Source organism: Hyla sarda, chromosome 1, assembly GCF_029499605.1.
Source record: "Hyla sarda isolate aHylSar1 chromosome 1, aHylSar1.hap1, whole genome shotgun sequence".
NCBI classification, from domain to species: domain Eukaryota; kingdom Metazoa; phylum Chordata; class Amphibia; order Anura; family Hylidae; genus Hyla; species Hyla sarda.
In genome coordinates, this window is record NC_079189.1 from 147,335,982 (window position 1) to 147,354,863 (window position 18,882).

General features: G+C 40.7%; 1 protein-coding gene across 4 annotated transcripts in view; it reads right to left on the reverse strand.

Annotated features, from left to right (window-relative positions):
• Positions 1-18,882, reverse strand: part of ARHGAP10 (Rho GTPase activating protein 10) — a 280,920-nt gene that overhangs the window by 128,819 nt on the left and 133,219 nt on the right. For all 4 annotated transcript variants that reach the window (XM_056562829.1, XM_056562830.1, XM_056562831.1 and 1 more), the window contains exons 12-16: positions 15,980-16,022; positions 15,591-15,656; positions 12,596-12,670; positions 7,668-7,755; positions 3,606-3,664 (exon numbers count right to left, since the gene is read on the reverse strand). In XM_056562829.1, coding sequence (XP_056418804.1) covers positions 3,606-3,664; positions 7,668-7,755; positions 12,596-12,670; positions 15,591-15,656; positions 15,980-16,022 — 331 coding nt within the window. The remainder of the gene's footprint in view (positions 1-3,605; positions 3,665-7,667; positions 7,756-12,595; positions 12,671-15,590; positions 15,657-15,979; positions 16,023-18,882) is intronic.

An 18,882-nucleotide genomic window follows, 5' to 3' on the forward strand; every position in this document is an offset into this window, starting at 1 on the left:
TACTGTACACGATCCTATACCCGGGACCAGGAGGTGGGATTTAGCTCCCCCCTGACCGCGTGATCCGCACTCTCGCCAATTTTTGAATTTACACTCCTGTATATATAAATATATATATACACATGATGCTGTATGTTATGTAAAGGACCTGAAGAAGAAGGAGAACCTTTGAAACGCGTTGTCCCACTCACCCTGCATGTTTTATGAACTAATAAAGCCTGCTTTTGTTCACAATACTCGGGTGTGCGCCTCATAGCCGAAATCTGAATAATCCGCCGGAGTTCTGCGCTAGCCTCACTAGGTTTTCCCAGAACCAGCTGTTTTCTCCTGTATCCACACCGCTTGCCTAGCGGGACCGACGGACGGCTGCCTCCCGATACTGCACACCGCTTCCCGCTACTTGATACATGCGATCGCCAGTGTTGTGCCTGCCTGCACAACACCCATAGGTGAGCAATATTCTTATTTCGGACAACTGTCCAACCCATTACAAAAAGGATTAACTGCACTATATTGCGCCATCTCTGCATTTCTTCCCCCCTCCTGATGAGCTGTGTTTGGTATTGCTTTACAGTATCATTTCCTTTAGTTCCTGGGGTCACTGGCCATTTGATTTCTGCTCGCGGCTTTGAAAATTTGTATGTTCAACATTCTTCATTGCTCCCTTGAAAACTTGCTGAAAAAATGCAAAACAATGTTCCCTTGCACTAAATGGTACAACTGACACAAGATCTTTATCCTGTGGGCCAGTACAATTTAAATAACATCCATGGTTTTGTGCTATTCTATTAGTGTACTTTTTAAACAAAAAACAATGCTTAAAATCGCTCTATTCTGACCCCTTAAAATTAAAAAAATTTCTGTATAGAAGGCTAACTAAGGACTCATTCTTGGACTGTGATCTGCAGTATTAATTGGTACCATTTTTGTGTATATGTAACTCTTGGGTGACATTTTTTATGGAATGATCAAAAATCTGCAATTTTGGATATTTTTATTATGTTTTCATTGTTCACCGTACAAAGTCATTACCAAATATGTATGTATGTTTGTTTATTTATTTTTAAATATGTGAAAATGGGGCGATTTACATTTTCAGTAGGGGAAGGGTTGTAGTCACATTTTCTTACTTTTTATTTTACATATTTTAAAGACCCCATAAGGGGCTATTTAAAGCAATCTTAATTGCTGTTCATTGCTGTGCCATTGCAATCTACTCGTACAGCCTACCTAAGTGGACAGGCTATACAAGATGCCCATTGTGGCACGGAGTAGGTAAGGAGACCTCCAGCTTCCATCTTCACTCATCAGACCCCCACAATCATGCTGCAGGTGGTCCGAAGAGTATCCCCAAAGCCTGCAACTGCTTTTAGATGCCGTGATCAGCATTTCATTTATTTATTGAGACAAGTTGCCAAAAGCTTGGTTCCAGCACTAATAACTTGCTCCTGCATCACAAAAAAAAGACAGATTTGGTGTACAGAAATATCTCTTATTACAGATTACTGTTTGTTTTATTAAAGAAAAATGGCAACTCTCTTGCAGCACTATCTATTCTGAGGAAATATTTAACCATTTCAGAATCATGTTTTTAGTTAAAAGACTTTATAGAGTTTGTATATGCCTCATATCTAAATGCACATTTATTCACATATAAACCAAAGCGAATCCAAAATAAAAAAAATGTCTACAAACCAGATGCCAATAAACAATTGAACGCCAAAATGACAATTGTCTTAATAAAAAGCAGGGGGTAATAGATATAACTGCTCATCTTATGAGGACTGAGAGATTTGAGGGCTTAAATATGATCCAGAAACATGCAACAAATGTTTATTATAGTTATGGCATATTCTATCCATCCTTGGAACTGAAAGGGTTAAAGTAAAGTTCCAGACGCCCCATAATTCACAGATTACAGTTAATTCTCCTGTTATAAACAAAATCTAAGGATTGTAGCAACTTCACACAGTTTATAACAATTATGCAGTAGTGTCATGATCTTGTTCACCAATGGCTACTATAATAACTAAGGTGGGAATTTATCAATGCTTTCACCAGAAAATTGTGGGTTATAGTGCGGGTGAACCGAGTAACATTATCTATTACTTACAAAAATCAGTAGAGCTGTTTCTGAGTTACAGGCTCCATTGCTGGTATGCAAATAAGTCCCTTTGTGCAACAGAGGCGAGAGCTGGCTTTCCGAGCTTTCTTGCCTTATTCCTCTGTGCCCCCATAGGCCCGTCCATCTTCTGCATATGTATTAATCTTCACTTTCCATACTAATGATGTGAGAGCCTGTGCCCATGTGAGCGCTCTGCTAGAATAGCAGAGCACAGGCGAAGCTTGCTCCACATCGCTCCTCACGCCCTAGTGACATGGAGCCTATGTCCACTTGAGCGCTCTGCTATTCTATCACAGTGCTCACATGGGGCACAGGCTCTCACATCATTAGGACCAAAGTGTGAACATTAAAACATATGCAGAAGATGGGTGGGCACATAGGAAAGACCACCACAAAGACCACTGTAAATGCAGACTCCTTAGCACATCAAAATGGTTAAACCTCAACTTTTCTCCGCTTGTAAATTCTTTCGTAGTGGTCTTCAACCTGCGGACCTCCAGATGTTGCAAAACTACAACTCCCAGCATGCCCGGACAGCCATCGTCATCATCCAGCCTACCCCCCTTTTGTTTTGTACTCACCTCCTCTTGGCGGGAAGGAAGGGTGAGCTGGTCCGGGCCATCTATGCTGCAGGTAGCGTCCGGTGGGGACGGTTAGTCGTTGCGGGCTGTCCATTTTCACCGGGGGGCCTCTTCTCCGCACTTCGGGCCTGCCCCGGACTAGTGACGTTGCCTTGATGACGATGCACAGGGACGTTCATGCGCAACATCCCTGTGCATTGTCGTCAAGGCAACATCACTAGTCCGGGGCAGGCCCGAAGCGCGGAGAAGAGACCCCCCCGGTGAAGATGGACAGCCAGCAACGACTAACCCTCCCCACCGGACGGTCCTTGCAGCATAGATGGCCCGGAGCAGCCCACCCTTCCTTCCCACCGAGGGGAGGTGAGTAAAAAACAAAAGGGGGGGGGGGGAGGGGTAGGCTGGATGATGACGAAGGCCGCAGTGGTCTTCAACCTGTGGACCTCCAGAGGTTTCAAAACTACAATACCCAGCATGCCCGGACAGCCGATGGCTATCCGGGCATGCTGGGAGTTGTAGTTTTGCAACATCTGGAGGTCCGCAGGTTGAAGACCACTGATGAAGGGATTGACAGGCGATGATGAAGGGGGGGGGGGGGGGGGGGAATGATGACGGGGGTCTGGATGATTACATGGGGGGGATGATTTATTTCCCACCCTAGGCTTATAGTCGAGTCAATAACTTTTCCTGGGTTTTTGGGGTGAAATTAGGGGCCTCGGCTTATATTCGGGTCGACTTATACTCGAGTATGTACGGTATATAAACATATATATTACGACATTATCACACAACATAAAATATATAGATATACACACCCAAAGCCATTTAAATGGGCTTTATCTGCTTGTTCATATGGCTCACTGATAAGGAACAAACAAAGAATAAAGAAAGTGAATATTTACTGGCAGGATTGATGAACTGTTCATGCAGCTCGTATGTCATCAGTGGTTCTGGCAGGCTTCTGAAATACAAGGACAGCTCAAAGTTAAAACAAACCCTGTCTAGCTATTTTAATATATACCGGTTATGCAATATTTCTAAGTATTTAATGTAGCACAATTAGTACATTTATGACTGTAAGTGCTCATTCTCGTTAAGTGTCGGGCAGCTTGGAAAAAAGTTACATAAACCACTGCTATGAGATTGCAAAATGATACATCAATGCCTAGGCATTTTAGATTTAACTAAAAGGCTACAGACACAAAATGAAGCTACTTTTTAATTAGTCTTCATGAAATATTTCCTACCATTCTGCTGCTACTCAAAGAAGCAGCACATCCTATGTTTACACCTTGATTTATAAGGCCATACAGTGGCTGATCCCTCTGCCTTTTATACAGAATGACGAAAACAATTAACCTTACAGGGGTTGGCCTGATCCCAATTACCTCCTTCCATATGCACTGATTGCTTGTATTATTGGGAGCGTCAGCTGGAAACAAAGTTATGTTAGATACACAACTTATTTAAAGGACGGGAGATGAGCAGAGAGAAAAGGTACTGCATGTCCTATCTTTTTTCTCTGCTCAACTGTTCTATGATATTGGACAACCGGTGGACCCCATTCAAGTCAATGGGATCTGTCCAGACTCAACAGTGTTTATTGTGGAATCCGTTCGGCTTCTTTGATGCTGAACTAACCTTGAACAGGATGATGCCCAGTGGAAGTGTGAATGAGCCCTTACTAAGTACATGAAAAAATACTGAAGTAAATGAACAGATGCATGTTTTAAAGACAAAAGCATGTGTATATAAAATACAGCAGCACTAAGCAAGAATTAAGGCATACAGGGAAATGTTAAATATGGATTTCAGGTTCTTTCTGTGCATAGGCAAATGGGCTCACACAATGATCAAAACATGCGCTAAGAACCTCAAATTTATCAGTATAAGAAATATAGAAGTATTACAATTCAAATCAATCCATATATTCTAGGTTTATGTATGTCCTTCCTAGTGCTTGATGCTTTAATATTTCTGTATGCTTACTCCTAATAATAAGTATATCACAGTATTATTCTTTGAAGTAGCCTATGATACCCTACATTAAATAGCTTACAACTAATGTGGCTTATTCACCTTGCCCTGGATAACCAAGATGTTGACTGAATGAATGGTTTGACAAAAAGTCCAATATGATAGTTCTTAGAAAAGGTTGTATAATGCTGCAGACAAAGTCAAGTCATGACCAACTGTATTCTATACAATTAAGATGACTAGTCTATTATTAAAACTAACAGGTCAAAATAAAAGCTGTGGAAAGGGGTAACAGATTTCATTAAGAAGGTATATGGGGATAAAAAATACTAAATTTGGCCTATTAGGCTATGTAAAGTAACTCGCTGGGAACACTGGTTACAACCAAAATATTATACCATATATGGAAGGCTATTGTAGAATGTTTGGATACACAAGCTTTAATAAGCAGTGGGGAGGCTGGATTGTATGTTCTGGCTTGGCACCAGAAGTGCTAAGGACTAACATGCTGCGTTAAGGATGAAGGGGAACTAATAACATTGGAGAGAGGAAAAAAAAGAAGGTATGAAGAAAGGTATAGAATTTTAGGGAAGGGGGGGGGGGGTGATAAAGCAAAAACGTAGATGGAGAATAGTATCAAAAACAGAACTAGAGCGTGCTGGGCAAGTAAGGGAAGTGTTGAACCAAATACTGAGTAAAAATGTTAATTTACTCAAATACAATAAAGGCGGTCAAACGCAGTGAGGTGTGGTGCAGGGCCCTTGTGACCATCCCCCTCTGGAGATAAAATGTAATATAAATATGATGTAATATAAAATCTTATATAAATAAAGACCAATAAGATACAAAACACTAGCTAGCAAAAAAATCTGAAGAAAATAGAACATGCAGTTGTGCTAAAAAAGGAAATCTGCAGTTCTATTGTAGAAGGAAAAGAAATAGTCTTGGTTACCTAATGTAGCGCTTTCTCATGGGAAAGCTGGGTGAAGGAATGAAAAAAAAATCCTTTTTACTGCTGCGAAAATCCTGTGGGGAAAGCTGTATCTTAGGACACTACAATGTAGTGTGATGCAGGCACTATCAATGTTCCAGATGGGGTCAGAAGATTGATCCTTCTTATGATTTGTTGTTCCTATAAAAGCAAAAGTTCAAAGGGACTGTGTCCCGCTCACCCGTGAATTGCTGTAGATATCATGGCTCTACCACCGTCAGTGCTGCAAGCTGACACGGGCGGCCGTCCAATAGGAAAGCCCTCCCGTGCTGCGAGCGCGGAGGGGGAGCGGGTGATGAGCCTGGCAGGTCCGCATGTCAGATGCCGGCATACTTCTATAAGGAGCTGATGTGAGTCGGCAGTGCTATGTGTCAGCGGCGTCCTAGGATATTCAGTCTCGTGGTGAAGTCCGCATCAACTGCTAGTGGTGGCAGAAGGTCGATTAAAGGCCAGACGCGTTTCAGGAGTCTGCTAATCCTTTCATCAGTGGCTGTATTGCTTAATGGTGGTTATTCTGCTATATTTATACACATGTCTATTAGTTCAATTACACGTAAAAGTGAAGTAAGAAAAGGAGAAAGAGGTGGAGAAAAGGGATCATGGATGGATGAAAGGGAAAAAGTGGAATGGATTCCAGCAAATATTGCTATTCTTGAGGTTAGGAGAAAAAAGTTACATATATATATATAAAAAAAAAAAAATATATATATATATATATATCATCATAGGCAATATCTGAAGCTGATGCTCAAAAATGAGGGTGCTCAATAATGGTGACAGGAATCTAATAATGAATGGAAGTAATATTTTTGGTCAAAGAACCAAATCTCCAGGATTGGTGTAGACGGAAATTTAAAAAGTTTAAAAAACTGTGGATACAAATTGTAATAAGCATGATAATCATGAGCATAAAAATAGAAATAAAAATAAATAAAAATAAAATTTAAGAAAAGAAGGTAAAAAAAAATGTTATAACATTTTTTTTTTTAAATTAAAACATTTTGCGACTTGTTAACCTGTTGCGTCAAAATGATATTTTTATTTTTACAAATAAGGTCCATGGCTAGTTTTGTAAGCCAGGTCCAGGCTGGTGTAGATTTGCACCAAATTGACGGCTTTGCAACAAAATTTTTCCATAAGTCACACTTGATAAACTCAAGACCACTACAGAAATTCAACTTTATTTTGGAATACCTATACTACCATGAGAAAACTGTCTAAAGGAAAAGATCCAAAAAATAACCAACAAATTTTGAGCAAAAATTGTCTACATAAATTCCCCCATACGTATGGTAATTTCTGCTCTATTTCGTCATAAGTCTTTATTTATTTGTATGTCTTCATAAGAGATCTGATTAATTTTTAATTTTAATTAAACATAATTTTCACTGTCCTCTATAATCACGGATGTTCAATACCATACAAATAAAGAAGGTAGCTTAATTCATAAGGTTGAAAAAAGACCAGAGTCCATCAAGTTTAACCAATATCCCAATTGTGTTTCTACTGTGTTGATCCATAGAAAGGCAAATAAACCCTTATGAGGCTGATGGCAATTGCCTTTGCAATGTATTGAGAAGTGAAACAGATGTAAAATGCCAATTACTGAGGACATTTATAAACATAAGCAAATGTAATATTTATATAGACTGTCTAAACAGACACAAAATTACCTTCAAGGGGTACACCGCTGCCCCAGTGTTTGGAACATTTTGTTCCCAACGCTTGGAGCGGGCATCGTAACGTCACAGCCACTCCCCTCGTGATGTCACACCACACCCCTCCCATAGACTTGCATTGAGGGGACGTGACATGATGTCCCAAGGGGGCGTGGCCGTGATGTCAAGACCCCCGCCACGCACACCCAGCATTCTTAAGGGACACACAGGGATAGGGGATAAGAGGTCTAGAGGCGGAGTACCCTTTTCAAGGATAAATGTATGGCAGTATCTGTGTTCACTACCCCAATAGGAATATGCACCAAAACTGCACTCACCTCAAATACAGTTTTAGAGCACTGGTGATGGTCTTGACTTCCCATTCTCCTGCAGCGCTCAAGTCAACATCACAGCCAGTCTTCACATCTCCAGGGAGAAAGCAGACAGGTGTATTATTTACTGACAGGATCACTAATGAGTAAATGCAAAGAATATTAAGCATTCTACATTTTCTGAATAACTGAAGTGATTTATGTACAGTGTGAATGGACCAGAGAGGATATTTATTTATATATCAATATACTTATACTACAAGGGTTATTCATCCTTTATACACTGATGGCCTATCTTCAGGAGAGTCTATTAATAATAAATCTGCCGGAGTCCAGCTCCCGGTATCCCTGCTGCAGCCTCTAAAAAGTTGTGCTTGTATTGTTGGTAGCAGGGGTGCACTACACTACAAATAGGAGGACAAATGCAAATATGAGCCGATGTAAACACTGAAGAGGCTGCAGTGCACCTGAGGACAGGACATCCATTTTCAAAGGCTGGATAAACCCTTTAATGGAACACTGTCGAAAACTGTATCCAAGTAAGCAAATATAAAGAAGTGGGAAGAGCATTTAACACATCATAATAACTTTATAAGGTTGAGGGCTCAGTAAAAAAAAAGTTGTTGGAAAATTGGATAACCATGTTTGGACGAACATATATATATTCAACTTAAATTGATATATCGTTTATACTATTCTCCCATACACTATGTATCAAGTGTGGAGAGACCAATGCTGACAATTCACTTATTGTGGAATTGCCCAAGAGTGAAAACATTTTGGGAAGACGTAATAAAATCTATAGAGAGTTGTTTTAAATTGAATATGAACCCATCAATGAGCTGTATTATCTTAGGGGATACTTCAGAACTAACTCAATTTAAAATGTTGATTCCAAAACTTCTCATTTTAACAAAATACCTAATCATGAGGAAATGGATAGACTCAAGCCCGCCTAATATAAAACATTGTTTGTCATTGGTGAAAAGAATCAAAACTTATGAAAAACTTAGATGTGAAAATTCAATAAACCAAAGGAATTTGAGAGGACTTTTTTTTTTTGGGAAATGTTGAAACGGTGAGATGGTGTTTTTTTTTTCTCAGCACAGAAGTAGAGAGGGGTGGGAGGGAGATGCTCTGGGAGCATGGTGATAATGGGGAAGATTTATCAAAACCTGTCCAGAGGAAAAGTTGCCGAGTTGCCCATAGCAACCAATCAGATCGCTTCTTTCATTTTTCACAGGTCTTTTCAAAAATTAACCCCTTAAGGACCGGAGGTTTTTCCGTTTTTGCATTTTCGTTTTTTGCTCCTTGCCTTTAAAAAATCATAACTCTTTCAAATTTACACCTAAAAATCCATATGATGGCTTATTTTTTGCGCCACCAATTCTACTTTGTAATGACGTCAGTCATTTTGCCCAAAAATCTATGGTGAAGCGGGAAAAAAAATCATTGTGCGACAAAATTGAAAAAAAAATGCTGTTTTGTAACTTTTGGGGGCTTCCGTTTCTACGTAGTACATTTTTCGGTAAAAATGACACCTGATATTTATTCTGTAGGTCCATACGATTAAAATGATCCCCTACTTATATAGGTTTGATTTTGTCGGACTTCTGGAAAAAATCATAACTACATGCAGGAAAATTAATACGTTTAAAATTGTCATCTTCTGACCCCTATAACTTTTTTTTTTTTCTCTGTGTATGGGGCGGTATGAGCGCTCATTTTTTGCGCCGTGATCTGAAGTTTTTAACGGTACCATTTTTGCATTGATAGGACTTATTGATCACTTTTTATTCATTTTTAAATGATATAAAAAGTGACCAAAAATGCACTATTTTGGACTTTGGAATTTTTTTGCGCGCACGCCATTGACCGAGCGGTTTAATTAATGATATATTTTTATAATTCGGACATTTCCGCACGCGGTGATACCACATATGTTTATTTTTATTTACACTGTGTTTTTTTTTTTATTGGAAAAGGGGGGTGATTCAAACTTTTAATAGGGGAGGAGTTAAATGATCTTTATTCACTTTTTTTTTTCACTTTTTTTTTGCAGTGTTATAGCTCCCATAGGGACCTATAACACTGCACACACTGATCTTCTATGTTGATCACTGGTTTCTCATAAGAAACCAGTGATCAACGATTCTGCCGCATGACTGCTCATGCCTGGATCTCAGGCACTGAGCAGTCATTCGGCGATCGGACAGCGAGGAGGCAGGAAGGGGCCCTCCCGCTGTCCTGTCAGCTGTTCGGGATGCCGCGATTAGCCGCGGCTATCCCGAACAGCCCGACTGAGCTAGCCGGGAACTTTCACTTTCACTTTTAGCCGCGCGGCTCAGCTTTGAGCGCGCGGCTAAAGGGTTAATAGCGCGCGGCGCCGCGATCGGCGCTGCGCGCTATTAGAGGCGGGTCCCGGCTTCACTATGACGCCCGGCCCGCCATGATATGACGCGGGGTTACTGTGTAACCCCGCGTTATATCAGAAGAGCAGGACCAAGGACGTACCGGTACGTCCTTGGTCCTTAAGGGGTTAAAGAAGCGATCTGATTGGTTGTTATGGGCAACTCAGCAACTTTTCCTCAGGACAGGTTTTCATAAATCTCCCCCAATATGTGTAAAATGAAGGTAATTGTATAGTAAATTTTTACTTGTGAAAGAAATTGTGTTAAATAAAAATGTAATAAAAAAAGATAATAAGGAACTTTTTACTCCTGTGGTTATTCTTTGAAAAATGTAAAATGATCTCAATGCAATTTCCTAAAACATTAACTTTAATTATTAACTTTAAGATATCTAAAAAAAAATAAGTCATAAACACCATCACATAAATATTAAAACCTAAATTTTTAGATTTTGATACAGATTGTGACATTTTGCTTTTTTTTACATGCTCTGATCAGAGGTTTTCCTCAGCTAAAATCCACTACATTTTCTGTGGAAACCTTAGTAAGTATATTGTTTTTGTGAAAATGTCGGGGGCACACCCCCTTTTCAACAGCCACGCCCTCTTTTCCTGACGTTGACACCCCTTTTTTCGAGTTTTTGTGGTAAAATGGAGAGCTAGTTGGTTTTTTTTTCAATTCTGGCGCAAATTCTGGCGCACATTTTGGGGCAGACACAATCTGAAACAACCCAACAAAACATGTCGGGTTTACAATAGTAAAGCAGGGCCGATGTTTTTAATCTTTGGGATGTAATAAAGACTTTTTAACTCTATATGCTACAAGTGTGGAAGAATGCTAGATCAAATACCACACCCAAAGCGGCTATTACATCTAGCGCTGCAGGTACGCAGGCGGACAAAGGAGGAGCAAACCAGGTGGGGTGAGACAATTTTTTTCTTCTTCTAATGCTATTAGTATTAATAATCTGCATTTTTCCAGACATCTTGCTACAGAACCAAGTTTTATTAGTGCCAGTTTACCGCTTTCCCAACATGTCCCTTAGGGTCTACTCACCCACTGTGAAGGTACCATATTTCTCTTTGTAACAGTGTGACAGAATTTAGCAAAATTGCAGTAAACACTGCACCAGGACCACAATATGTTAGTAGATTCTAAAGCATATCATAATTTACTCTGTATAAAATAAATCTTTTATACATATTATACAATCAGTGATATGTTGCCTATATACAATTAGTATTCTTTAGTGTATTTAAGAGCTACATATTTTGATACAGTCTAAAATGAGAACACAGAGAGGAGGAATAGCTACAGTATTTAGACAGAAATGCAGTTCTGCATGTATTATAAAATGTAAGGTAAGAATACCTTCTAAAATAAAGCTAAGCAAAGTCTTTTGATATTTTTGAAGTGATGCACTTGGTGTATAACTTTTTTATTTAACTAAAGCAAAGAAATAAAAGGCAGAAAGTAGTTATATTAGTCAAAGTCATGTTGATGACTATTAATAATATCCAAGGTCTAATGTTGATGTTTAATCATTACGAGTCAAGTGAGTGTTTATAACAATTACAGGAGGACTCTTAGATGCAGCATTGAATTGATTGCAGCGTGTGATATACAAACAATTTGTCATTCTCATAATGTCCAGGGTAATGAAATGAATTCGCTCTCTGGTTTCCTCACAGTCTCCCGTGCCAAAGAACACTGTGTTATCAGCACAGATGGAGCACGCATGGACCTGGAGCACAGCCTGCTTGTAACAAGCTTCTCAGAATACCAATGAATCCCTCAAAGTCAGACCCTCGCTGACAAAACATAGCTTAGGACATACCAAAACTAGGTAGATAGAGCTGCGACAGAACTGAATTTATCATTTAGCTTTTTCTTTTGATAACCCTCAGAGTTAAAGAAACAAAAATGGATAAAAAAAAGCATCCCTGTTATTATATTCTTAATCTCCTAATTTCTCTTGATTCTAACTTGCCTTATATTACAATTAAAACTAAGAAATCTTCTCTATAGGAGCTAGGTCCTACCCCCCAGTCTCCCTCCCTGCTGTCCCAGGAACTCAGTGCTATATCCAGTCTTCTTCCTTGCTGTCCTGTGTTTGGCTATATGGAAGACAACTGGCTGCAACAGGAGCTGTTTATGTCAATTTCTATGTAAGTAAAATAAGAACCAAACATTGTCAGCTAAACTAAGGCTTCTTTTACACTGCCGTTAGTACGCAGCAGTGTGACGGCCGTCGGGAGAGTGAGCAGAATAGCGTGAGAAAAATTACTGTTTGTGCTATTCATAACGACACCCGGCGGCCCCCATAATAGTAAATGAGAGCCGCCAGGACCCATTGTTGCATGTTGCCATTAAAGTCAGAAATAAAAAAAATAAAAAAAGAGACTGATGTGTATTCTCAACGAGGAGCAAGGGCAGTGTGAAAGGGGCCTAACTTAACTAATAATATAGGGTAGACTTCTAAACATTACAATAAAATAAATAAATATTAAAATGGTGGCATACCCATTAACAAACTCAGTAGTCTCTGGACCTTTGAACTCACCCCCACAACCCTGTACAATCCTTGGTCATTAATACCTAGAAGAACGAGAACAAATCATGTTATACAACCAATATCATATTGCTAAAATAATATTTTCTTAATCTTGTTTCTAACAGGTCTAACATGTGCCAAGTGAGGCCCTAATGTTTTAAAAAGTAATCTGTCAATTTATATTAACAATATGAGCTGCAGATAGTTCTCAAACAAACTTATGTTAGTGTTGATGGGTTTGCCACAGATTAGAAAATTATGATTTTCTCCCTTTGTTTAAGTGTCAAGGAGGCCGGACCAAGCTGCCTAAGTGCTTGTATATTGCCCAGGATTTAAACACAGGAATCAACCAGGACAAGGAGGGGCACAAGGGAGGCAAGCGAAGCGGCAGCACTTAAGCAGCATGACCCCGTCTCCTTGACATTTGAGATGGCAAACTCATCAACAATAACAAAGGTATGTTTTATATTGTCATCCTGTCACCCGTCTGATGGTGTCTGCAACACATATGATAAAGGTAACAAAAGAGAGGAATCGAAAGAAGTCACAGAGGGAGCTGTAGGAGACCCAAGTAGGTGAGTATGCATTTTTGTTTATTTTTATATTGGCCCCAGCATTAGAGATGAGCGAACTTGCAGTAAATTCGATTCGTCACGAACTTCTCGGCTCGGCAGTTGATGACTTATCCTGCATAAATTAGTTCAGCTTTCAGGTGCTCCGGTGGGCTGGAAAAGGTGGATACAGTCCTAGGAGACTCTTTCCTAGGACTGTATCCACCTTTTCCAGCCCACCGGAGCACCTGAAAGCTGAACTAATTTATGCAGTATAAGTCATCAACTGCCGAGCCGAGAAGTTCGTGACGAATCGAATTTACTGTAAGTTCGCTCATCTCTACCCAGCACCATATAAATTATCCAGAATCCCCTATAAATGGGTATTCTAGTCTCAGCTAGTAAAGCTTTTCTTGCATTCATCCAATAGGATCTTTTATCTTTTTATTTTCTGTCCAGGGGATAAAAAGCTTTCATGTCCATGCATCCAATGGTCAGTTTTAACATACTTCTCAATATACAAGATAAACTATTAAGACTCCACGGACAACGTACATCAATAAGTAGTAACTGCATTTTAAAAGCCACAGTATACGGCAATATCTATCAGCTGTTATGTTCATCTGACCTCATATCCGAGCAGGGCACTGATGGCAGATGAACAGGAAAGGCTGGCATGGGGAATTACTTGTTTATTGTGTCATAAGGCAGAGATTACATTTTCTTGTAATATTTGTGTTTGGCATTGAGCTACTTATATTTTCTTTCTATTTCACAGATTATATCACAGATCCGTCCTGAAATTCTCCAAGGATATTTTCTTTTGCTGCTATTGTAAGACCGTGAATACTGGATAAAAACATTTGTTATACAATATATCCATCTGTGACAAATGTAAATTAATGATACACCCCGAGGGAGTAGAAATACTGCAAAATAAGAGGCTTGAAACAGCAGTTCCACAAGAGAGATGCATAATGCTTTACGCACTAGACTAGACTCTGCAATTTGTGCAAGCGAGTGAGGGGGAGGGGTGTGCAGATCCGGCTTGATGCTGCTGTTTTTAGGGGTGGCAATCAGCAATAACTCAGTTGCATAAATAATTATAAGCTTTATTTCTTTAATATGTAATGTTATGAAAACAAGTAATCGAGTGTTCCTAAGGCAAATTAGATTATTTCCAAACTGGGATTCTATTTTATTTCTCCTTCTGCAATAAACTAATAACATTACTACTATTCACCTATAATACAAAAAACTGCTTACTTTCACAGCTGGCTCCTTACTGCGCACACTGCGTAAACAGTTTTCTGACAGTCTATGATATTAGTAATGTAAGATAAAAACATTCTGGAAAGTTGAAAGGGATGTTTAGAAAAAGCCTCTGGAGTTTTCTTCATGCTCATATAAAGTGGATCCTAAAAATAATCGTAAATGATGTAACCTTCCTACCCTATTGCTTTTATTGTTGGTGGTAATTGAGCTCTGTTCCATGACTCAGCTCACTTACAATGGAGTATGGAGTCTGAAATCTGCATTTAGTTTAATTGTTCATAATATAAGCAACTAAAACTGCCCACTCTGACCCTTGGTGTACACTAAAGAGTTACCTGGTAAAATGACTTGTGTATAAGCAGAAACCTACCATAACCCAGCAGGAAGTCTCTACATGAACAGCCTATGATTGTTAACTAGATTATCAGGTAGCTGCATGTAGACCAAGGCAATTGAGGTCCAATAAGGGAGAATATAGTAAAGAACTCACAGTCATTCTATGCCAATCAATGGGGGATAGCCTGCCTCTCAATATTAGATTGTCAGGAGTCCTACTACCAGCATCCCTCCTCCTCATCTGTTTGAAAAGGGCAGCAGCATTTGAGTGACCTCTGCAGGATCTTTAATGGTAGCATTTTTGCATGCAATCTACTTTTAGTAGCGGCAGAGAAAGAAACTGCATCATTGTCCTATTCAAGTGAATAGGGAACAGGTCTTCAATTTAAAACCTGGATAAACCCTTTAACTTCTACTAAATTTGCGCTTGCTGTAATAGAAACTGAGCTACCATTCTGGCTTATGGGAGGATTGTAAACTGGTGGAACAATAGGCACTGCCTATATATATATATATATATATATATATATATATATATATACACACATATATATATATATATATATATATATATACATATACACACACACACATATATACATATATATAAATATATATATACACATACATATATATAGCAAATAGGAACAAACAGTAAATAGGAACAAACAAATCTGCTGTGCACAGCAAAGGAGCAGTCCTAGTGACTTGAGTCCATGTCATGTGAGCGCTGCGCTGTGTCGGTAGAGTGCATGTGCTGGCAGATTACATATAGAAATGTTTTGTTGCTAAAATACATTACCCCTTGATTCAATGGCATCGATACAATGTTTCACAACAGCAAATCCATGTTGGTCTAGCTGAGCACCTATACAGAAATAAAATTGATTTTGTATTAAACATGACATCAGCATGCTTCTGAACCTCCACCCGTGCAAGCCTGCCACCGAAACAAGGAATATAACTGGCCAACGGTACTACCAAACAGGGACAGGTAAGTATGGTTATCAGTGTCACCTGCACTACACACTTGTAGCAACAGGTTAGTGTGGGTGAAACTGATGACAGCTCCCCTTTAAATTGTGCCTCATCGGTTTCATAGGTGTGGTAGGGAAGGGGGGATTGGGGGTTATGGCAAAATACAACTGAAAATAAAACATTTCCACTGCCAACATGTCAAGTTATACTCACCTCCCTCTGATCTGGTTATGGATCTGCTAAGGCTCAAAAATCTCTGCAAGTGAAAAAACATACTGTACAAATCAGAGAAATGCTGGAAATTCTGCAGGAAAAAACTATGAACTGTATTGTTAAAATATGAGATACTAAGGCTTGAAATATAAATAATGTACAGGTATATATCCACAGGTCCCAGAGATAAAGGAATATCCTTACATTTAAGTAAAAAGTTATGAGCATATCAAATAGGGGAATGGATAAAAAAAACAAAAACTGAATAACATATACTGTCTATCAAATAGTACATCAAATTAACCATATATATCAAATACTACATATACATTTACAAATGCTTAAAGGGGAACCGGTCATTAGCAATTTTTTTTATATATTGTAGTAAATTTGAGTATCTTTGGGTGAAACAATGCTGTCTCTGCAGCTATTGCCTGTGCGTCTCTATGAGGAGACCAAATACAGGAAGTGAGGGCCGGACATGCAGGGCTCTGTGCAGGCTCCTGGCCCCTGCTTGCCCTCCCTGCACACAGCCCCTGCTTGCCCTCCCTGCACACAGCCCCTGCTTGCCCTCCCTGCACACAGCCCCTGCTTGCCCTCCCTGCACACAGCCCCTGCTTGCCCTCCCTGCACACAGCCCCTGCTTGCCCTCCCTGCACACAGCCCCTGCTTGCCCTCCCTGCACACAGCCCCTGCTTGCCCTCCCTGCACACAGCCCCTGCTTGCCCTCCCTGCACACAGCCCCTGCTTGCCCTCCCTGCACACAGCCCCTGCTTGCCCTCCCTGCACACAGCCCCTGCTTGCCCTCCCTGCACACAGCCCCTGCTTGCCCTCCCTGCACACAGCCCCTGCTTGTCCTCCCTGCACACAGCCCCTGCTTGTCCTCCCTGCACACAGCCCCTGCTTGTCCTCCCTGCACACAGCCCCTGCTTGTCCTCCCTGCACACAGCCCCTGCTTGTCCTCCCTGCACATAGCCCCTGCTTGCCCTCCCTGCACAGAGCCCCGCTTGCCCTCCCTGCACAGAGCCCCGCTTGTCCTTAGTGTCATTAGCATTTTTTTTTTATATATTGTAGTAAATTTGAGTATCTTTGGGTGAAACAATGCTGTCTCTGCAGCTATTGCCTGTGCGTCTCTATGAGGAGACCAAATACAGGAAGTGAGGGCCGGACAAGCAGGGCTCTGTGCAGGCTCCTGGCCCCTGCTTGCCCTCCCTGCACACAGCCCCTGCTTGCCCTCCCTGCACACAGCCCCTGCTTGCCCTCCCTGCACACAGCCCCTGCTTGCCCTCCCTGCACACAGCCCCTGCTTGCCCTCCCTGCACACAGCCCCTGCTTGCCCTCCCTGCACACAGCCCCTGCTTGCCCTCCCTGCACACAGCCCCTGCTTGCCCTCCCTACACACAGCCCCTGCTTGCCCTCCCTGCACACAGCCCCTGCTTGCCCTCCCTGCACACAGCCCCTGCTTGCCCTCCCTGCACACAGAGCCCTGCTTGTCACCCACACTTCCTGTATTAGGACTATTTATTTATTTCGTTTTTAGAACATTATTATGGAGATATGCTCTGTAAGCATGCTCTGTGAACTGTGTAGAGGTCATTTTAAAAGAAGTGACGAACTGAGCTGCTATTGTCTCAGCTATTTACTGGTGTCACCTTTTACTGTAATACTGTACAGATGATCATAGTAGAGCAGAAAGTCTTAGGGTGCATTTACATCAAGACTGAGTGATATGGCTGCCGTATCACACAATCGTGATGTGAATGCAGCCAGAGTAAGTTTAGGTTTAGTGGGCAGAATAAAGACTGCATCATTTTAGGATTTTTTTTTTTAACTTAGACCTCCACAGTTCAGGAGAACGCGTTGGAAGAAGCTTGAGGTAGCGTGCAGTGATCTCCATTCAGCTTCACTGGATGGCTACCACGCACTTCTACCTGCTCGTTCTCGTAAATAGGTGGGAGTCTCAGAACTCAAACCCCTGCCGTTCAAACATTTTTTTCTACATGACAGGTACACTGAAAAGGAAGTCTGGAATGTATAAAACAATTCATAATAATTTCATTCTTGGATATGATTTTTAAGGTTAGATGACTGAATTAATATCTCAGGAACAAAATATTAATTTTTAGTTTTACTTTAGGGTGCGTTTATATGTATGTATTTTAATGTAGATTTTCCACAGCTGATTTTCCTACTCATTGACTTCAATGGGTGACAAAATTTGCTGCGAAAAATCTGCAGCAAAATATGCATGTGTGACCGTACCCTAATTAAACTGTTACTCAGCTTTAGAAATCATCTCTGTGCTTTGAGAAGAAATGTTGTATTTGTCATCAATTACTATTATTTTGGAGATACAACTAACATTTGTAAATGTCAGGTGGGAAAACTCACCATTGGTGGATCTACACTTTAAAGAGGACTCTTGAAAAAATGTTCTATCATCATCCATGTAAGCTGCTGCTCCACAGACTGATTTTGTTGATAGGTTCCTAGTCCTGAGCAATCTTTTGGAGGGTCAAGCTGTGTCTAACTAGCTTGTCCCCAGACTGTGGAGCATGTTAAGGGTTAATAATCTCCCCCCCCCCCCCCCCCCCCCCCCCGCTGTCTGGGCTGGTCCCCTCCTCTACCTGTTAATCTGCCTGGCAACTACCTTGGTAGCTCCCAGATGTTTGTCCTATCAGGGGGTTTCTGTATTTCCCGGGCTTATTGTGCTCTCCCCCTAATTTATATACCCGGGTGCCCCTCCTTTTCTTCAATCTGCCCTCGACCCGGAGATTTGTTTCTCCCTGTTTTTTGTGTTTGTAAGTCACAGCTGGCGGATAAGAAGAAGAGAAAGCGGGTCACCCTGGGGTATACCAGTGGGTGTGACAGTACCTCCCAGTGTGACAAGAAGCTATCGGTGC